The following is a 22,836-nucleotide window of genomic DNA, read 5'->3' on the forward strand; positions in this document are numbered from 1 at the left end:
GAGCTCTACCTGCCTCAAAATAGGGACAATAATAAATACCCACTGATACGACTGTTTCCAGGACGGAGGGAGGGAATAGAGGATGCGTGTACAGTCCGTAGCATAGAAAGGGTTTGACAAATGTTACCTATTATATTATTCAGAAACATGACATAAAAACCAAGCGAGTCAAGCCTCTGAGAAGCATTTCTAAAATACAGAAGACTCTCGCGATGGTTTGAACACCAGCAACGACTGTGAACATCAGCACGACGTGATGGCCCTGGGACTAAGGACTTTATTTACTCATTAAAAAAGGCTTCCCTGGTGGCGCAGTGGTTGAGAGTCCGCCTTCCGATGCAGGGGACACGGGTTCGTGCCCTGGTCCGGGAAGATGCCACATGCCGCGGAGCGGCTGGGCCCATGAGCCATGGCCGCTGAGCCTGCGCGTCCGGAGCCTGTGCTCCGCAAGGAAAAAAAAAAACGAAAAAAAACCACCCCAGCTCTGTAAGATATTATCATCTCAATTTTCTAGATGTGAAAATGGAGGCTCACCGATGATGGAATCTGCCCAGGGCCGCATGGGCAGTGGAGTTGGCCAAGGAGCTCAGGTTGTTTGGACAGGTCTGTAACAGCAGCAGTTGTAAACTGCCTCCTTTTCTTGAATCTCTCCTAAGTGTAAACCCCCTCAATCTGTGTGCGCTCACCTGTTGCCATGGCGACGAGTACCACCCAGCTGCCATACTGTACACTGGACGGGCTGGACACGCCCCTCGGTTGCAGGTTTCTTCCAAGTCCAGGTTTGGTTTCTTAATATTGCGGCACCGTCGCTCAGGGAGGGTTATCAGCTTGCCCTGGAAGGCCTTCTCGCTGCATTTCATTTCCCTCTTCCTTACCCCCAAACCACAGCTAGCGGAACACTAGGGGCCAAGAAAAGAGGCATCAGTGTGCAGGCTCCATCGTTAAGTCTGCTGAGCAGATGCGTTCTGACCTAAGGATGCACCATCCACGTGTAATCCGAGGGATGGGACTGCAGCAGGTCAACCACACCACACCTGGATCCCGAAAGCACTGCACCCAGTCCCTCGTGCTGTAGCGGCCAGAGAATCGGAGTCACTTTCCCAAGGTCAGAGAATTCATCAGTACCGTAGAACAAAATGAGGCCCTGCCCAGCAGGACCAGGAGATGCCACGTGGAGGGAGTGAGACAAAGTCCGAGAGAAAGACAAGATTGGCAGAGGACGTGATCAGGATCTCTGTGTAGTGACTGGATGTCCAGGAATACCTGAGGCCTCTCTGCAGAGTCAGGGCTCGGTGTGCCAAGGAGGCAGGGCAGGGAGACTGCGGTTAGAGGCAGTGCAGGGGAAGAATCGTCAGATCACAAGTAACTTGCCTTCATTTTTACCCTGCCTCTCTCTTGGCTGAGATACAACCTGCAGCTGCGGTATGGCAGGAAAAACAAAGGAGGATGGAGGCTGATGAAATGTATGAGAAAACGTGTTTTGGTTTTAAACAGTATTATGGAATACTGTACGGAGCCTTGATGAACTGAATAAATCAGTAAGAACTGGCGTCAGTGTAAACCATCACAAATAACGAAGGACAGGGATAGGATCAAGATGCCGGAGGACCAGGATGTGGAGCTCGCCTTCCGCCACAAATACATCAAAAATACACCTGCACGTGGAATGATTCTCACACAACATCTACTGAACCCTGGCAGGAGACCTCAGACTTTCAAAAGGGTAAGAAAATCTCCACATAACTGGGTAGGACAAAAGGAAAGAGGAAAAAAAAAGAGAGAAAGGAATGGGGACAGGATCTGTGCCCCTGGGAGGAAACTGTGCAAGGGGAAAGCTTTCTGCACCCTGGGAAGTCCCCTCCCTGGCAGGGAGATCAACCAGGACAGCGGGGAAGCTTTGGAGCCTTGGAGGAGCACAGCAACCAGTTTGTAGAGGGCAAAGAGGAGAGAGATGTGCATGGAGGGTTGGCATCACTGCCCAGCACCCCCTAGCCTGAGATGGTCCTCTGCTGCAGCAGGCAGGGGCCGGGTGCTGACGCTCGGGATTTGGAGGTCAGACCCAGGGAGAGGACAGGGGTTGGTTGCTTGGAGACACCCGGAGGGGGCTAGGGCGTGGTATGCCCCAGCTGAGCGAGGACAGAAAGAAGCCTGGGCCCATTAGAGAGGCAAGGCACTATTGTTGGGGGGGGGGTGTGCTAGGAGGGGGGCAGGACCGCCACAGGAGCTTCTTTCTCTGTGAGGGCACTCTCGGCAGCAAAGTCCTGGAGGGGAAAGTCTGCAACCTAGGTTACTCTACCCAGCAAGATTACCATTTCGAATAGAACGGGAGGGAAAGAATTTCTCAGGTAAGCAAAAACTAAAAGAATACAGCAGTACTAAACCTATCCTAAAAGAAATACTGAAAGGTCTTTTCTAAACAGAAAGGAAGATATAGGAAGGAGGAAATCACAAGTGGAAAGTAAATCACTTAAAGAATTCAATATACAGATCAAAAGGGAAAAAAAAACCTATCTGTGAAAGCAATGATAAACACAGGAACAGCAAAAGGATAAACATGAAGATGTACAAAAGGACATGAAAATCATAAAATGTGGAGAAAGAGTAAGAAAATGTAGATTTTTTTTTTTAGAATGTGTTTGAGCCTATTTGACTATCAGTCTAAAGCAAGCAGATATAGGAAGGGGTGAACATACTTGAAAAACAGGGCAACCACAAATCAAAAACGTACGATAGATTCACAAAAACCAAGAGGAAGAAAACACAAGCATAAAATAAAAGGAAATCATTAAACCACAAAAAGAAAAACAATAAGAACAGAACAAAGAAGAAACAGAATTAACTGGAAAACAAGGTTTAAAATGGCAATAAATACATATGTATCAATAATTACCTTAAATGTCAACGGACTGAATGCTCTAATCAAAAGACATAGAGCAGCAGACTGGATTAAAATACAAGAGACCCACCGTAGGGCAAAGGACACAAATAGATTGAAAATGAGGGGATGGAAGAAGATACTTCATACCAACAGAAACGACAAGAAAGCAGGAGTCACAATACTTGTATCAGACAAAATAGACTTTTTCTTTATGGCCTCTGTTTTAAAGAAGGACACTATAGAATGATAAGAGGATCAATACAAGAAGAGGATTTTACACTCCTTAACATATATGCACCCAATATAGGAGCACCAAAATATATAAAACAAATCCTAACAGACATAAAGTCTCCAACTATTATTGTATTCCTGTCAATCTCTCCCTTTAACACCCCACTCATATCAATGGATGTATCTTCTAGACAGAAAATCAAAGACAACAGAGATCCTAAATGATACAATAGAACAGTTACACTTAATTGATATTTTTGGGACAGTACATCAAAAAAAACCCAAACAAGCCAGAATACACATTCTTTTCAAGTACACATGGAACATTCTCTAGGACTGACCACATACTAGGGCACAAAACTAACCTCAACACATTTAAGAGTACAGAAATTATTTTGAGCATCTCCTCTGACTGCAATGGCATGAAACTAGAAATCAACCATAGGAAAAGAAATGAGAAAAAAACCGATTACATGGAGACTAAACCATGTGTTACTAGAAAAACCAATGGGTCAACAAGGAAGTCAAAAAAGAAACTAAAAAATACCTTGAAAGAAATGAAAGCACAACCATACACAATCTGTGGGATGCAGCAAAAGCAGTTCTTACAGGGAAGTTCCTAGAAATACATGCCTTCCTCAAAACAACAAGAGAAATCTCAAACAACCTAAACTACTACCTGAAATAATTAGAAAAAGGAGAGTAAATTAGGAAACGGAGAGTAAACAAACGTAAGGCAGCAGAAGGAAGGAAACGATACAGATCAGAGGAAGTAAAAGAGATTAAAAAACAATAGAAAAAAGTCAATAAAATCAAGAGCTGGTTCTTTGAAAGGGTAAACAAAACTGACAAACCTCTGACCAGACTCACCACGAAGAAAAAGAACCCCAATAAACAAAATAAGAAATGAAAAATGCCTTAAAGACTTAAACATAAAACATGACACTGTAAAACTCCTAGAAGAGAGCATAGGCAAAACATTGTCTGACATAAATCATACCGGTGTTTTCTTAGGTCAGCTTCCCAAGGCAATAGAAATGAAAACAAAAATAAACAAGTGGGACCTAATCAAACTTACAAGGTTTTTCACAGCAAAGGAAACCATAAAAAAACTGAAAAGACAACGTGTGGAACGGGAGAAAACTTTTGCAAATGATGCAACCAACAAGGGCTTAATCTCCAAAATATACAAACAGCTCATACAACTTAACAACAGAAAAGACAAACAACCTAATTGAAAAATGGGCAGAAGACCTAAATAAACATTTCTCCAAAGAAGGCGTACAAATGGCCAATAGGCACGTGAAGAGATGCTCAACATCGCTAATTATTAGGGAAATGCAAATCAAAACTACAGTGAGGTACCACCTCACACTGGTCAGATGGCCATTATTAAAAAGTCTACAAACAACAAATGCTGGAGAGGGTGTGGAGAAAAGGGAACCCTCCTGCCCTGTTGGTGGGAATGTAAGTTGGTGCAGGCACTGTGGAAAACCGTATGGAGGTTCCTCAGAAAGCTAAAAATAGAATTGCCACATGATCCAGCATATAACCAGACAAAAAACTTTAATTCAAAACAATACATGCACCCCTATGTTCATAGCAGCACTAGTCACAATAGCAAAGACACGGAAGCAACCTAAATGTCTATGGACAGATGAATGGATAAAGGAAATGTGGTACATATATGCAATGGAATATTACTCAGCCATAAAAAAGAATGAAATTATGCCATTTGCAGCAACATGGATGGACCTAGAGATTATCACACTAAGTGAAATAAGTCAGAAAGAGAAAGACAAATACCATATGATATCACTTCTATGTGGAATCTAAGATATGACACAAATGAACATATCTATGAAACAGAAACAGAGTCACAGAGAACAGACTGGTGGTTGCCAAAACGGAGGGGTGGAGGGAGAGGGATGGATTGGGAGTTTGGGGTTAGTAGATGCAAATTATTACATTTAGAAATGGATAAACTACGAGGTCCTGCTGTATAGTACAGGGAACTATATCCAAGCTCCAGGGATAAACCATAAAGGAAAAGAATATGGAAAAGAGTGTATACATGTGTATAACTGAGTCACTTTGCTGTACAGCAGAAATTAGCACAACACTGTAAGTCAACTCTACTTCAATAAAGACAAAATAAATAAATAATGAAGGATAACACTGAGCTTATACTTACAGCAGCTCTATGAGGGAGGGAGGTGCAAGTGTTGGCTCCAAGGTGCCAAGGAGGAAAATGAGGCTTAGCCCAAGGTCACACCTGTAGTAATCACTGAAGGCTGCTTTTTAATGGGCTAAGTCTGATTCAAGCCCATGCCTTTAGCCATTAGGTTATAATGTCTCTTAAAGAAAATGAGCGAGGAGGAGAGAGGCGGATGTGTTGCTCTATACTTGTCATCTACATAGAATGAAAGAGCATTGATGGAAAAGACCCAGAGGCTGTTGGCATAGAAGTCCCTCCACTACTGGACCTCACCATCCCCACTAGTGACCTTTTCTCTTTCTGGGCATCTGTCTTTGCTCACCAGACGGTGGACTCCATAAGAGCAGAGACCTCGCCTTACGTGTTTCTGATGGACACTGGCGGTTTGGCGTCTTTTCTCATGTTTCCTATGCCTGTGAACGCAAAGGATTTTTCCCAAGCTAGAAGTCTGGGAGGCATCTATAAACCTTCCCTCTCCCCTACCCAACGTATGCCTGAAGGTACCAGCCGGCTTCTTTAGGAACTCTCAAAGACCCTGCTTCCTGCCATCCCTGGAAAACTTTCATCTTTCATTTTCATCACTGCAACATCCAGGCCAGCGCCTTTCCTGCCTCTGGCTTTGGGTTCCCCTCTGTCCGAGATGAAAACCTGATTGTTCCACTGCTTTATTTAACATTTTAAATAGCTCCCCAACCTTTACAGGATATATGTGTAGCCCGCCACCCCCGGCCCTCACGAGCTGTGCCTGATGAAACCTCCAGCTCCCACCCCGACCCCCTGCCCAGTTCCGCCCTGACTGTGTCATATTCTCCAGTCTCTCCCTTGTGTAGGGTGCACCCTCTGTCTGAACAGCCGTGGCCCTGGCTCTGCCTGATTCCTGCTCATCCCTCAGGCTCACACTCCCTGGAAAGTCTCTTCTGCCAAGGTTTCCTCCTGACGCGGGGGTTGGGTGGACCTCAGGCTCTCCCGTGGGATCACAGACCTCTACCACAGCACTCCGCTTACCTTACCTGTATATTTTATTTATTTATTTAAATTATTTATTTTTGGCTGCGTTGGGTCTTCGTTGCTGTGCATGGGCTTTCTCTAGTTGCGGCTAGCAGGCTCTAGAGCGCAGGCTCACTAGTTGTGGCGCACGGGCTTTTAGTTGCTCCGCGGCACGTGGGATCTTCCCGGACCAGGGCTCGAGCCCGCGTCCCCTGCATTGGCAGGCGGATTCCCAACCACTGCGCCACCAGGGAAGTCCCACCTGTATTTTTATACACATGCTTTATGCGGTTTGGTACCTCCACGGCCCAGGCAGTGCCCAGTCAGTGTGATGGGTGCTTTATTAATGTGTGAGGAAGAAATCAGCAGGGAAGAATGAATAGTAAGCAGCCGCTTGGTATACAACGTGTGGAACAGAGAGGAGCATTGAGTGGATGCTGGGGAATGAGCTGAGCATTCCCAATAAAACCCAGCACTACATCTAAACTCATACCTCACTCCACGAAGAGACGACCCACTGGAGCCGACTGTTCTTGGGACATCGTCCTAGGACGCAGCCCTCCTGCGATTCTGGTCTCGGGCTGCTGGCACACAAGCTCTCAGGGACGTCCTCTACCGTGGCAGAACTTTTACACAGGACTTCACGTTTCCTCACCCCTCGTCCACAGGTCTTAGAACACTTGAGATTTAAAAACAGGCATGTACATGCTAGTCTCAAAAGACTGTCTTCCAGATGAATGCATTAATGAAGGGTTTACAGAGCCATTTTTAAGCACTAGAACCAAATGCCCTATAAAATCCCTTGCAGCCAGCAGAATAAATCTTTCCTCCATCCAGAGCCTCTAAGTACAGATTACCGTTCCCTTTCAACCTTCTGAATGCCCAGGGGTTGCTGTGTTGCCCCAGGTCTGAAGACAAGTTTTATTCTTGATGGAGAAGACAGGGGTTCTGTGCACAGCACACGTGATAACAATTTGGAAAATGGTACAGGGCCTATTCATGGATGTAACTGTATCTCTCTCTGGCACAAGGCAGAGCCAATCTGGGCACTGGTGAAAGAGGATCGTCAGTGCTTCGGACAAGGAGAATAATAGCAAAGTATAATATGTACAATAGGGACGGCAACAGACCGTGACATTTATGAAAATGGGGTGGGAGTGTCCAATTCCTGCCCCTAACATCTGCTGTTTCTAGGCGGGGCATTGTGCTAACTCTTGGGGAAAAATTAAGTCGACACTCATCAAATATTTGGAGGTAACTGTGCACGGTGTCTCATACTCTTCTACTCTTACTGTCTTGACCTTCACAAGAACTGTGAAATATGTAAGGCGGCAAATCATCTCCTGGCTTTCAGATTTGTACGTCACAAGTTGCCAAGATCACTTAGAAGACTTTGGCCCCAGGCTGGGGTGTGCCCTCAAGGGACGTGTCCCCTCCCTGGCCTTTACAGTCTTCTTGTTCGCCTCTCAGAAGGGCCGCACGAGATGTGGTCCCACTTGTCCTGGCTGTTTGTGAGTTTGCAAACATCTGGAGCACCGTTCCAAGCCTGCTCAGAGGACCAATGGGAATTCACATTCTTCCTGTTTCTAAGGGAGATGGAGACGGGATGATGACGATATCATAATAATCATCTCTCTGCAAACCACAGCAGAGAATGTTTCTTGAATGCCTTCTGTGCATGATGATATACCTTAGTGTATACCAGGGCCTATATCACATGACCCTCTAAACAGCCCAGGAGATAACTGCTATTATCCCATTTTACAAAGGAGGTGTCAGAGAGTCACGGAGCTTAGGTACCTTGACCGAGATGAATCGACCGTCTGCCAAGTTGTGGAGATGGGCAAATTCGTCTGATATCAGACCAGGGCTCTGCACCCCTAAACATCTCTCATTCCTGTTCATAACATCCAAGTAGTTAAATTCTTATTCAATAGAATTCTTATTTATCGCGATTTTTTTTCCAGCATGGTAAAATGTTTAAATTGCTTCCCAAATGGTTTCCAGAGCCATGGTCTCTAATGGAAGAACTGGTTGCTATCACAGTTCTGAAGGACCCCTTTCATACTGAGTAAGTTCTCACAAGGACATATTTGGTTTTAGTTGTCAAATAAAAGGGGGTGGGAGGGTGCAAGGCTAAACTGCATCCGAAATCAATACTCTCCAGGATGTAATGCACCCTATGTGGAAACTCGGTAGAAATGTGGTCAGGGGCTCCTACCCGGCTTCATAGTTCAGGTGATGAAACCTCTGCATTTTCTTTGCATTAATCCCTAAAACTGGCTCGCCATCCATGGTTTGGCAGAGGCTGGGCTCTCACCTGCAAGGATGCTGCGTACCAGGGTTCTTGGCACATTTTGGACCAGATAATGTCGGGGGGCCAGACGTTTTGTACAATGCCCTGTGCATTGTAGGATGTTTCCCTCTACCAACCAGATGCCAGTAGCGCCATCCTCCAGAGCTGTGACGATGAAAATGTCTCCACGGCCAAATTCCCCTGGGGGGCAAACTGCCTCCAGCTGAGACCCTCTGAGTTGTGAATGTCAGGTCATTCTAGGGCTCTTCCAACTTCGTGAGTTTGTACCTTTCACTGGGAGTTCGTGGCAAGAGCCAACTTCACGCCCAACTCCTCTCTGTAGCCTAATAACCGCACCTCTTGCCATCGAAGTAAGAGTTAAATACCCTTTCTATGCCTAGTTCTTGATATTTTCCGTTTGCTTTGGAGAATTCAGTAGCCAGTTTCATCTGCCAATCCTCCCACACTCGCTAGTCTAGCCTAAATGGCCTCCATATTCTAATTTTTTAGGAGATCAGACTTATTCTAAGCTGTTTGTAGCATCACTACAAATGCTCATTCAAATGCCCCATTTCCCACTAACTCAGTGTGATTCCCACAAACGTATCAACAGCTGAGACACTCTTAGGGGAAAAAAAGATACCACCCATATTTTTGTCACCTTCCTTTTCCATGGGGAACGAGTCCAATGACTCCAAGCCTTTGCCACTTACCTGAGACCAGGGCCCAGGGCTCCATTCTGGAGGGCAGGCATGGCTGTTGCAGACTTGAACCTGAGTGGGTGTGCTCACTGGGCAGAGAGAATGCAACACTGCTTCCTCCTTTTGGAAGGGCTTCTTCTGGACACACTGGACCTTCCGGCTCTGCTGGCCTCCCGCACATGACCGGCTGCACACGCTCCATTCACCTGGCTTCCAGCTTTCAGTGAAAGACAGAATTACTTCTGGTGAAGCTAAGACTATGGATCATCAATTCCAAAGCAGTTACTGTGAAAGATTAACCACCTGATGAAAGTCTAAGGTCAACTGTAGAACCAATATGGCCACTTCATACTGATTCTGCTTTTATAGATTTTCAAGCCTACGTGAGTGTGGTCCATTCGTAGGGAATCACATGTAATCACCACGTAATTCTGGGGAAAAATACGTTCCTGTCCTCTGCAGGCAAAGAAACGTGCCATTTGGAAATGCGAGCGATTCATTCGTTCAGCCAATTGGGATCTTAAACCCTGTGCCACGGGACCTCCTAGGCGTTAGGGTTGGAAAAAATGGATGAAACAATGCTTCTCCCATTAAGAAGCTTATGGAAGAGGTGGCTATGTGGACAAATAAAGAAGATACTTTCTGATAACTGCTACAAAGAAGTTAATAAAAGTGCAAGAATGAGGCTAATGAAACTAGGGGTCAGTGAGGGGGAGAGAGAGGGGTGTGTGTGCGCGCATGCACCTGAAAGAGAGGGGCACGTTCGGAGAGGGTCTTACAAAGAATATTTCTAAGTAGGTGGTTCCCCCACCTACTTTTTCTGGTTAGCCTTAAACTTTACTGATGGGTTAGAGATACCATCTCGAGTTCTTTATTTAAAGATTGCCGGGTCACTCCTTCTTTTGTTCACAGCTGACTGAGACTTGGTGTACACTGAAGAACGACCAACTGCAACCAAGAATCCTTGTCAACAACTGGCTGTGATTAACTGAAATTCTCTGATTCGAGGGCTGAGCTTAAAAAGATCCACCAGATAGGATCACGGTACGTTTCAAAGCATCCATGTCTAAAACTGCTCTTGGTTTACAAATCTTCTAAGTATCATTTGAAAGCATAAAAACATCACTGAGACCAAATGTGTGTTTGTTACATGTCTGCATTTCTGCATCTTCCTAGTCCTATGATATTTGCTCTGGTTTCCCCTGCCCCCCACAAACCTGAGGTGTGAGGTTAAAGACCTTTCTGTTAGTCCAGAGAATTTAGTACATGAGTTCTAGGATTCTAAGTATTCTAAAACATTGCATAATCCATGTTATCTTAGTTAAAGAGAGATGATACCAAATAAAAGAATTCCTTATATTTGTATAATCATTTTCTCTTACAGTAAGATGCAAAGAAAAGATATATATTATCATGAAATTATTAGCTTTCATCAACCCCGACCTCACAGACCTGATGCCTCTACTTTCCATTTTCTGCCTTATTGCCTTTTTTTTTTTTTGGCCGTGTCTTGCGCCTTGTGCAGAGTCCTAACCGCTGGACCACCAGGGAAGTCCCCTTACTGCTTTTTTATATTTATCATTTTTATAGCACGTATCTCACTGCATCTCAATTATCTGTTTACACATCCACCTCTTCCATTCGATGGTGGGTTCATTGATGGCAGGGACTACAAGCTATTCATCTCCACCTTCCAGTCCTCAGCTGAGGACCTGGCGTACCGTAGGGCATATAACATGGTCATTACATGGGAAAATAATGGAGTTAGATCAGATGAACTCCTTTGTCCTTAGAGCTCTAATAGTCTAAGCCCTTATTTCTAGTATATCTCTGCGGAAGAATAGTCCCTAAAAGGTCCCATTATTCAACAGGAAATACTGAGATAAATAATAGGGTTGCAGGGAATTCCCTGGAAGTCCAGTTGTTAGGACGTCGCAGGTTTGATCCCCGGTCAGGGAACTAAGATCCTGCATGCCTCTCACTGCGAGGCCAAAAAAAAATAGGGTGGCATAAAAGGGAAAAGAAGCAAAAGACACCGCCCATTTCACTCCAACGCTGCAGAGTCACTGCAGGGGCTGTTCTGCTTTTAAAGAGCCAGCAAACTTGTTACTACACAGAATATCATTTCTACATGGAGCCATCAGGAAAGTTCTGGGAGTTAAGCATGACTAACGCTCTCTCTTCCTTTTCATGGAGGTACATACGAATAGGGTTCCTTTCTTTTCTTGGTGAAGATAAACAATGATGGAAAGGAGGCTTACAATAAGAAAATATTAGCTTGCCATTCAAGTGTACTGACAATCCCTACACGTACCTAAACGTACACGTGCGCGCACACACGCGCACACAGCCCCATCTAAGGGAGAGATTATTCCACAAGGATCAATAACGCTGTCCGGTTATCACGTCTTAGAGCCACGGGATATTTTTAGAGCCAGACATTTCTTAGCAAGAGAGAAAATTCCATGGAAGCCCCCCACATGTCTTTCTCCTTTTTGTGTTCAGGATACAGCTGGTTGCAAACTCTAAGGGAAAAACGGAGTTGACAATTGGACCTAGGGGATTGGTGGGGAGCTGAAGCCCCAAACGATTATGACAAATACACTATTTACAAGGAAAAAAATATGTATGTATATAAAAAGATTGTGTAATATAATCGCATCACCACAAAGCAAACACCACTTGCTAAGATGATCGGAAACAGCAGGGAACACAACAGTGCTGTAGAAGAAACGCTGTCAACTCTATATAAATACATTTGGCAGAAGATAAATCAAACAAGAAGAGACTCCATTTGGCTGGGACCATTAGTTAAAATTAGCGTTCAAATAGTAGTGTGGCTAAAATCAATCCAAAAGCAAACCCACTGAGCTCCCCACCGTGTCTCTTCATCAAAAACGGGGTTACCACTTGGGCTCTACACCCTTCCTTTTAACTTTGTGTCTTGCTACTGTGTAATTTGCATTTGGGCTTTCGTGGGTTGTAGAGTAATATGATTTTTAAATTCTTGGATGACTCTATAAACGTTAAGCATACAACCACATAGAGATTTAACTAACATACGATTCTGTGTTATTTAAATATCTGTTTTAGTTCAGAGAAGAGGGGTCTCTCTGAAAAGGTTGAAAAAAGATGTCTTTATGCCTTTTTTTTAACCCCAAGGTTATGTTGGCATAGCCAGAGTCTGAGTGTCTGAAGCAAATTTGTGTTTTTCAAGTTATATATTTTAACTGCAACTCTCGTCTTCTTTCTTATATTGACTTTTTTGGGGGGTGGGGTGGGGCGGGGGGTATTCTGTCTAGCTTTGAATCACTTTTTTTTTTTTTTTTTTGCATCACTTTGGATCAGAGGCATCGACAGTGGCTTCAACCATCTCCTATCAACAATAAAGGCACACAATACAGATGCAACCAGAAAGACATTTCCAGATGACTTACTAGGCAGGGCAGGAGAAGGCATTGCACATTTTGGGTTCAGTTGCTGGCTTGGCTCTCGCATTGCAGAATGAGGAATTGACTTGAGTGTTTTGATCCCGTAAGCAAATGGCCTTGACACTTATGTAACCTAATAAGACATGAGAAGTTACAAAGTGAAAACTGCAGGTAACCAATTCCACTTAGTTTCCAAGTGTAGCTTCAGGTTTACCAGGGTTCTGATAATTTACTGAACATACAGAATCTAAATATTGTACGAAAACACTTCCTTCTGATAAAATCTACAACTCATGTGAATTCCACCCTCATGCCACGCCCCGCCAACAGTTTTCATGTTTTAATAGTTTTTAACATGTAGCGTCTTAGTTTTGAAGACTGCCATGGATTCTAGAACGATATAGTAATGAAGGCAGGGCAATATTTTGAAATTGAAAACAGGGCAATATCTGTTTGAGGGAAGTATCCCAGAAGCTTTAACTCACACTGCACATATCTAATGGAAAATGTTCTTCAAAGAAAAATCTTGGGGGAATTATGTGTGGAAACTCTAAGATTTTGCTTTTTCATGAAGCATCTTCTACACTTGCCTGAGAGTGTGTGCACATATAAACAAAAAGTTGAACTCACTGAATATGTGTTCATACTTGTCCGCAAGGACTCTGGTTTTTTGTTTCTGTCTGTTCAACCCACTGCCTTGTTTTCGAAATTCATTTCAGGACCTCTCATCAAGATACACTTTATTTTGTGTGTGATTAACTGTATTTGTCAGCTCCCCACATAGGAACGCTGCCCCCTCTTTCAACTGTCTTTATTCACATGGACTTTTCCTTAAAATGGAATCTGAGCAACAGTGAAAAGTCACTCCCGCTAGAACGATTAGGTTGAAGGGGGTTTACTTTCGGGAGGAACTGATCAAAATATTGGGACTCCCTCAAGTCAAGAGTTTGCTTCCGGAGAACGTATTCGTTTGGACTTGTCTTCTCTTAGACTTCCGACATGCTATGGTCTGTGAGTCACACGAAGGTGTTGCTAACTCAAGGCAAAGGAGAATCCCATAATGCACTTGTCCAGCATCCTCCCCTTGGTTGTATTTAGCATTTGATATATGAACAACTGCTCATGCTCGAAGACTATGTGAAAAACAGCATAAAGGTTACGGTTTCTGTTCTGTTAAAAAGAGAAAAAAAAGAACAGAAAATGATACATGTGTGGCATGTGTCTGAGTATGTGAAACACACGTGTTTTTATGTTTGCTTAAGAAAAAGAATACGATATAGACCAAAGTATTAACGCTGCTATTGCTGGTTAAAAGATTATGGGAGATTATTTTCTTCTTTATAGCATATTGCTTTTAAAATGTGTATTAATAAAAAATATATTCCCTTTTAGTTATTTCATATATATTTTTAAAAAGAAGTATTTCTTCATATTTTGTTAACCAGCATGGGCAGCTGAAGACAGAATTTCTTCAGTTTCTGTATTTCTGCTCTGTCTCTGGTCCCAAGATGCCCCATTTTGCTCAGTGGGATGGACACAGTAGGGAGACCCGCTGTCACCAGGTGCTCTGAGCATAAGGAAATGAGGGACCAACCTTCATGCTTTGGTATCATGGACTCATTTATGGACTCATTCTTCTTCCCAAAGGGCAAGTGGGACAAAGATTGACTTACCAACCAATATGTGATATTTTGGGACCTAAATAAAATGCCTCCCGTCTACGCACTGAGAGGATGGCTGTTGTTTTTCCCTTCCTTACAAGGGCTATTTCTCGGATTTAATCCATTTCCCTGTGGGGCTGGAATGCCACTGCTTCCACATGTCAGATCGCTGTCTTAAGTCTGCCTTGCCTGTGTTTTCACTGTCTTGCCCCTACCTTCTCTAAGTCCCACTGGGAGGCTGACAACAACAGAAAAGTCAGGACAGAAAGACACAAAGCTGTGAGCTGAAAAATCTATCAATGACTCAATCCTTATAGGAAATGGACACATATTTTCTATTTCCCCCCCTTGTAAGTTTCAGATGCATAACTTTTGAGTCCTGGTTGTGGCTGACTTGAGAATTGTGTGAGTGGGTTCCTTTCTACATAGGAAAATCCCCAAAGAGTACAAATAATATTTGCCTTTTGGGTTTTTTTTCCCTTACAGTGACAGTTCCCATAAAGATAGTTCTTTTGTTGCTTATTTAAACCATACAATGGAAAGACGTCTGGAGTGAAAGAACCTTTTTTTTTTTTTAAAAACAGGGCAGGTCGGGGGGGCGGCGGTTCTACAAAAGGAAACTGAGGCGGGGGCCAGACCACACGGGGTCCAGTGGGCCACAACGAGGAGCGTGGGTTTCATCCAAGTGCAAAGAGGAACCATGGATGACTTTGAAGTAGAAGAACATAATTTCATTTTTTTTTCTGTTGCTGTAATTTTTTTTGAATTTAATTTTTTTATACAGCAGGTTCTTATTAGTTATCTATTTTATACATAATAGTGTATATATGTCAATCCCAATCTCCCGATTCATCCCACCACCCACCCCTGTCCGCCACTATTCCCCCCGTGGTGTCCATGTTTGTGCTCTACATCTATGTCTCTATTTCTACCCTGCAAACCAGTGAGAGACCCTGTCTGAGGAGAGACGTGCAAGACGGCGAGGAAATCAACTACCTCCACCACAGGAGAAGGAACAATCTGACTGCACTGTGCTCCAGGTGTGGCTGTGTCTTTCTGCGGCTGGCTGAGTTCCATTCGCGACCTGGGGAAGTGCATACTTCCAAGATATCCCCGGATTTTTGCCTTGCATCAGAATCTGGACAGTGTAAGATACAAATCAGAGATCAAGATACAGGTCAGACCCTGGAATTCCAGAAATCTCACTGAACATTTTAGAGATATTTGCATGCCATTTTGACCTCAAAGCCGGTTCACATCATTGTTCCCAAGTAGGTTTTATGTTGACTTAAAGTTTGCCCATGACACTTTAAAATGTGTACCTCTAGAGCATCAGAACTGTGATTTAGAAAGACAGTAGGGAAACAGGACATTTGCTATAAGCCCACAACCCTCAGTTCTAGGCATATCCAATGAATAAGGCAAGAAAATAGATTTTTTACCTTATGTTGAAGGAGAGGTTATACTATGAGGTCTCAGCCTTCACTTGAAACTTGAAAGCCTAGCATGATACTAAAATATGCTAACTCTCAGAATAGGCATAAAACTCTCAGCAGAAATCATTCTCATACTGAATATTGGGTAGATATATGTGGAACCTCCCAGGTTTGGGATGTTTAAATGTCTTTTCCCCCCCTAGGGTCTCAAACCTTTGGCCCATATATCTTTGTTCTATTATTTTAGGTATGACACTAGACAGTTCAACAACTCTCGTAGAGAGATTCTAGTCATGGTGGTGCTCCAGAGATAACGGCTGAAATTGAATCAGCGTACATAGACTTTTATGATTTATCCTGGCCCACAACTTATAATTCCTCTCCTGGATGCCAGTAGCTGCTAGACACAAGGGAAGCACACAGAAAACCTTAGAACACCCCGCTTAGAATCCCTATCATCAACCTTAGAATCCAGGCAGATTACCAATAGGATTTCCAAAGAGAATCTCCCCAAAGAGTAGGTGTCTGTTAACTGTGTACCAGGATGAGCAGATAAGACAAAAAGAAATATGATCAGACGTCGTGGTTGGTAATATATATACTGGGATGGATCTGACCTCAAAAGGGCAAGGACTTGGGATAAATCTGACACTATCAGGTCTGACTACTAAAATAAGAGCCATCATTTACTGGCACTTCCCAGGTGTCAGACACTCTGCTGGGCTTTTTCTATGCATTATTTCAGGAGTCCTCTAACAACTCTATAATGTAGGTGTCTGTTTTTTCATTGAAAAAAAAAAAAACTGAGAAGAATGAACTTGTGCAAGATCACACAGGAGACCGGTGAATGAGATTAAAATAGAATTTAGGCCCTCCAACAAAATGTGCCTAAAGACTAAGATATCACTTTTTTTTCTTGGAGTATAGCTGATTTACAATGTTGTGTTACTTTCAGGTGTAGCAAAGTGCTTCTGTTATAGGTGTGTGTGTATCTATGTGTCTGTGTGTGCGCATATGTGTGTATGTATATATATTCTTTTTCAAATTCTTTTCCATCATAGGTTATTACAAGATATTGAACAGGGCTTTCCTGGTGGCGCAGTGGTTGGGAGTCCGCCTGACAGTAGGGCCTTGTTGTTCATCTCTTTTATATATAGTAGTGTGTATCTGTTCATCCCTTTGGTAACCGTAAATTTGTTTTCTGTGTCTGGATATCACCTTCTTTTTGGTTTAGGCAAACACATTATCACATTATTTGCTTCCCTTCCTGATCTTCTCTTTTCTTTTCTTTTTTTTTTGCAGTATGCGGGCCTCTCACTGCTGTGGCCACTCCCTTCCTGATCTTCTCTTTTCTTTTCTTTTCTTTTTTTTTTTTGCAGTATGCGGGCCTCTCACTGCTGTGGCCTCTCCCGTTGCGGAGCACAGGCTCCGGATGCACAGGCTCAGCGGCCATGGCTCACGGGCCCAGCCACTCCGCAGCATGTGGGATCCTCCCGGACCGGGGCACGAACCCGTGTCCCCTGCATCGGCAGGCGGACCCTCAACCACTGCGCCACCAGGGAAGCCCCGATCCTCTCTTTTCTTAACTACTTCTCTTTGTTTTTTCTTTCAAGCTCAAAGCATGAATACCAACAGCTGGTTTTCTCCCAACCCGTGTCTTGTGAAAAACGTGTGTGACCACCAGAACTGGGCATTCATGGCCGAGAAGCAAAGCAGGTTTCCGGTTAAAAACAGGAACTCCTGGCTCTGGCTCTGTCTGGTGGGATCCCACCTCCATTAAAGTTGGGTGGGTGGCAGCAGTCCAAGGCCCTGCTTACACCAGACCCTCCTTAGGATGCTACAAAACGCTTTCCACTCCGCTATTAGCGTAAATGTCTCCAGAAGTATTATGGCTTGCTCTGAAGATTCCACAGTGTGGACATCATTTGTCATCCAACAAAACAAATCCCGGTGGCTCCCAGAAACAACCAAATCGTTAACAGATGGGTCTTTGTTTCCCTCACCCCCATCCAAAACAAAAAGCAAACAAAACACAACAGGTAGTACCACTAAAATCAACAAATGCCTAATTCTCCTCAGTCACCAATGAGAACCTTCTCAAAATCAAGGTCTCAGGAGTCTTTGAATTACGAGGATCCTTCTAGCCTTTGCTTTTCTTATTTTTGCGGCTAAGTGATACAAAGCGTTCTTGGAATCATGCGTTATGTTATAACATTTCATATATTTTGAATAAATAGAATGCTTTCCTTATTTGAGATGTTTTGCGGTGTTTTTGTTAATGTCTTTCGTGTGATATTATGTAAACAGAGACACTTGAGAGCTTTGTTCACAATCAAGCTAGAATTTTGAGAGGAATTTCACATTCAGAAGGTAATACTGATGCCCGTGGATATTTCAACTCAATTTCTCCTTGAGTTAAAGTGGTATCTCAAATGTAACACTTTTGGTTACTATTTTCTTTACACGGTAGTAATGCGGAGATCTTGTAGGGAAGAAAATAACGCAGCACACCACGTGTGTGAGCATGGCAGTAAAATACAGGTGAAATGTATCAGAGTTATAATGAGCTAAGGCTCAAGATCGGGATGATATTACAACACAATGGAGTTGCATCACACACGCACGTAAGATACACAAGTTCAAGGGCAAGCGTGATAGAGACAGAAATCCACTCACCTAGCTCAGCTTCCTAGTACCACTCCACCCCACATTCAGACTAGATCCTGACTTCCACTGCCGCAGGGGAAAGGGATCCCCAATGGAAATGCAAAGAAAATAAAAAAGAACTTTAGTTCTTCCTTTTGAACGTCAAGGACTTATGTTCTGGTGATTGAAGAGTGGTTTAGCACATTTTCAATGAGCATTTGAAAGATATTCTACTTTTACCTTTTAGACAGATTCTAGAACCTAGGCCATACATGGCATGTGGTTTCACTGTAAACTTTTAAGATGTTGCTGTGAACAGCAGGCTGCATTTAAGAGAGGGAGAAAGAAAAAGGACTGTGAAGGTCAAAGTGTCATCACTATTAAACAAACAAAAACAACCAAGACGTCAAGGTTCCCTAGGCTTCCAGTAAAGCAATCCATAAAATATTATTGATGCTACCATCAAGAAGAGAACGTAGGCAATCTCTCCCGTCAACTGTGTTTCTGCGTCGGGACCCACACATTCCTCCTCTCCTTCTGTTATCCAGGATGTCCTACCCTGGCTCCTCCCAGGATGCTCAGTCGGGTTGTCCACTATTGCCCTGGATCCCATCTTCCCTCACCTACTTAAGGGCATCACTTCTAGTGTCGTCCCCTCTCTCTTGAACCTTATTGAAATGTCCCTGTCTATTGGATCATTCGATAAGCACACGAACATGCTATGATATCCCTCATCTCAAGAGGAAAAAAATGATCTCATCGGGCTTCCCTGGTGGCGCAGTGGTTGAGAGTCCGCCACACGTCCAGCTCACATTCACTGTTTCCCTTTATAGCAAAAATCCCTCTAAGAGTTGCCTTCACTTTGGATCTCCGCATATCCCTCATTCTCCCGTGGTCCCTCCTTCTCAGGCATCCCTCCCCACCACATCACTGAAATCTCTCTTTCAAGGGCTTCTTGTCATTTCCAACAGTCAACGGCTTTGTCTTACTCAACCAATCATCAAACACTGGACATAGCTGATCACTTCCTCCTGTTTTCGCTACTAGAAACTCATCATTTCAGTTCTTTTCCTCCCCTACTGACCGACCGGCCTTCATTCCTAGTTTCTTTTGCTGAATCCTTATTTCCTAATGATTCAATGTCAGATTGACTTCCAACCTCTGGACCTCTTGTTTTTCTATCCTCACCCCTCTAGGTGATCTCATCCAGTCCTGTAGTTTAAGTGCAATCTACAGGTTGACCACTCCCAAATTCGTAACTCTACAGCAGCGCTTTCCAGTAGAACTTTCTGCAGTGATGACAAGTATTACACTATAAACCTGTGTTGTTCCATACGGCAGCCACAAGCCACATGTGGCTCTTGAGCAGTAATATACATCGTGATCGAAGGATAAAACGTTACGTTCAATTTAATCTAAATCTAAACTTAAAGAACCACGTGTGAGTAGTGGCTACCATATGGGACAGCTGTAAATGAAGCCCGTCCTCGGACCTCCACATTCAAAGAGTTAACTGTCTATTGAGCATCTCTACCTGAATGTTTAAAAGGTATAACAAAGTCTAACAACGAACTCGGGACTTTCCACCCTGTTCTCTGAAAGGCTGTTCTCCCCAGTCTCACAAAATGGCAACCCAATCCTCCTAGTTGTTCAGGCTAAAATAGAAAGTTGATCTCCTCTCTTTTCCTCACACCCCACACCTAATCGACCAAGAAATGGTGTTACCTTTACTTCCAATATTACTCAAATCTGACCACGTCTCACCTTATCTATTGCTACGGCTGCTTCCTTGGTCTAAGCCGCCATCATCTCTTTGGATTTCCATGATCATGGCTCTCTAGGGATGAGTAGAAGCCATATTCTCTAGCGGAGGAGATGGACACAACCACGCTTAAAAATAATATGGTTACTTAAGAGGTTAAAAACGAAGTGCCATATAACCTGCCAAGGAAAATCAAAAGTTATTGTGAACCTGGGGGAAGGGGATCACATGACTCCCTAAGGAAACTGTGTAGCTGTTACTTAATTAATGAAGTATTTTGGTGATGACTCCCGCCAAGAAGCCACAAAAGAACAAAATAATTTGTTTTCTTTGAGGATTTCTATTCCCCCCAAAAGGACAAACTTTTTTTTTTTTGCGGTACGTGGGCCTCTCACTGTTGTGGCCTCTCCCGTTACGGAGCACAGGCTCCGAACGCGCAGGCTCAGCGGCCATGGCTCACGGGCCCAGACGCTCCGCGGTACGTGGGATCCTCCCGGACCGGGGCACGAACCCGCGTCCACTGCATCGGCAGGCGGACTCTCAACCACTGCGCCACCATGGAAGCCCAAGGACAAACTTTCATATTGAGTTTCCCACCTTCCTTCCCTTCGGTGAAGCAAAAATATGTAAAGATCCTCTGAAAAGTAAAACGTCTGCGCTGAAAGTAGTTAATAGCAAGAAGGCAACTACTCCATTTCATACTATCAAGGTAATAAAAGAAGCTTACTTATGCAGCCACGTCAAGAAGAGAAATAACTCCCATGATTTACTGTAAATGTGCAGGAAATTATGCAACTTTAAATGACTAACTCATAACATATGTTGTAGCTGGTTACTGTCATATTACTAGTATAGTTCTATAGCCAATGGCCTACAGGACATATTGTTTATATTTTTTTGTTGGACATATTAATGCATTCACTGAATGCACAAATGAATAAGACTCTCAACTTTAAAAAAAATCAAATGACTCACGGCTTCACTATAATGTCTGTGTATCTGTAAGGTCACAGGGGAGCTCTATGTGTAATCACGTAGGCTGAAGGACAGTATTTGTATAAACCAGCAGAAAGCTGACTTTAGAATTTACTTTAACATCAGCTCACAAAGCCTTCTTAAAGAGAGTAATTATTTAAACAAATAGACACCAAGACCGAATATATAAAAGATGAGTATTTGCCAATTACATTATTTGCTTCTCTATGATAATTCAGGCATTCTCTGCCCTTTTTCTAATCCTGTATGAGGAACAAAGTAACCAAGAATGGAATACACAGCAGTTGTCTTATCTTCTACTGCTTGATGCTTGCAATAGCCAATCCTTTGGAAATAGACTGATCGTCTGGCTGAAAGAATCTCTAAGTCCCTTCTTTACTCCATTCTGAAGAAAGACTGGATTTTGTTTAAAAGAAAAAAAGTCAATCCCACCCTCAGGAATGGCTACATAATTTGCGGGGCCCAGAGGAAAATGGAAATGCAAGGCCCCTCGTTTAAAGAAATGATTAAGGATTTCAAGCTGGTGACAACAGAACAGTGAACCAAACATAAGGCACTTCTGGGTCCAAGGTCCCCTGTGACTTTGCGGGTTCCACGTCCATGAAGCTACCTCTGCCCAACCTTAAGGCTGAGGTTTTCTCACCTGCATCAGTTTTAAGACACAATTTAAAATGTTCCAAATTCTAAATGGTCCTGCGGTCTAACAATGACTTTGCCCACTCCTCTCAGTGGAGATGACACCCACTAATTTGGCAGGCTCGGCTATACCTAAGTACCTCAGTGTGACCATGACCATCACCTTGACCACAGACAGTGCGACCCACCCGACGCTCGGAAGCAGGACCGTGGGACGATGTGTGATAACCGCGTAGCTAAGATTCTAACTGCCTCTGCGGATGCTGAGGAGCGAACACATCTGAAACAATACGTCATTTGAAAATGCTAATTCCCATCACTCACATCTATTTAGAGATATTTTCAGTGACCCTGTCAAGCGCAGTCGATAACTTTTTTCAGCACTAGTGGAGAACACAAAGGCCCTCCATGTCACGTGGATGCCACAACCCTCCTCCACCCCCCATCGTAGCACAACGTCACAATAACGCCCCGTGCTGCGCGTCGGACTGTATAGCCCAGCTGTGAAATGCACAAGTTTGGAAAGACTGCCAGCAATTCAGTCTACTTAACTGGACTCAGTCCAGAGGATTTTCCAGCCAACTGGCACTGGGTCTCTAACTTACAGTTGGCAAGCAACCTCCTTAAATGCTTCCAGGTCCTCAGTAGAACTGTTCAGTGTCTACCTTTAACACACCAACCACCTGACTTCAGACACAGCACTCAGCAGCTCTGACCGCAGGGTGCGGAGCTATAAAATTTACAGCTTCTTAAGTTGGAAAACCACAGACGGGGCTGGACTCTACCAACTGCCCTCTGAAGGAAGGGGGATGCAGGCTCCGCTTGGGGCACACGAAGTTAAAACAAAGGACACATTGAGTAATCTTGGGTAAACAGCTTGCTTTCTGTCACTCCCACTTTTAATTTTTAATGTGCAAACTATAAATGCCTTCAATCAGCTTCATTTTTGTTTCATTA

General features: G+C 43.7%; 1 protein-coding gene and 1 long non-coding RNA gene across 2 annotated transcripts in view; one reads left to right on the plus strand and one right to left on the minus strand.

Annotated features, from left to right (window-relative positions):
• ADAMTS18 (ADAM metallopeptidase with thrombospondin type 1 motif 18) overlaps window positions 1-22,836 on the minus strand; it is a 155,268-nt gene that overhangs the window by 12,406 nt on the left and 120,026 nt on the right. Inside the window, exons 19-23 of the mRNA XM_024735716.1 lie at window positions 15,400-15,541; window positions 12,749-12,875; window positions 9,324-9,528; window positions 6,808-6,993; window positions 687-899 (exon numbers count right to left, since the gene is read on the minus strand). Of these exons, the coding sequence (XP_024591484.1) occupies window positions 687-899; window positions 6,808-6,993; window positions 9,324-9,528; window positions 12,749-12,875; window positions 15,400-15,541 (873 nt within the window). The remainder of the gene's footprint in view (window positions 1-686; window positions 900-6,807; window positions 6,994-9,323; window positions 9,529-12,748; window positions 12,876-15,399; window positions 15,542-22,836) is intronic.
• Window positions 15,587-18,089, plus strand: LOC112393443 (uncharacterized). Its single transcript, XR_003001922.1, has 2 exons — window positions 15,587-15,674; window positions 17,453-18,089. It is a non-coding gene; the product is annotated as an uncharacterized LOC112393443 (long non-coding RNA).

This window comes from Neophocaena asiaeorientalis, unplaced genomic scaffold (genome assembly GCF_003031525.2).
Source record: "Neophocaena asiaeorientalis asiaeorientalis breed wild unplaced genomic scaffold, Neophocaena_asiaeorientalis_V1.1 scaffold40, whole genome shotgun sequence".
NCBI classification, from domain to species: Eukaryota; Metazoa; Chordata; class Mammalia; order Artiodactyla; family Phocoenidae; genus Neophocaena; species Neophocaena asiaeorientalis.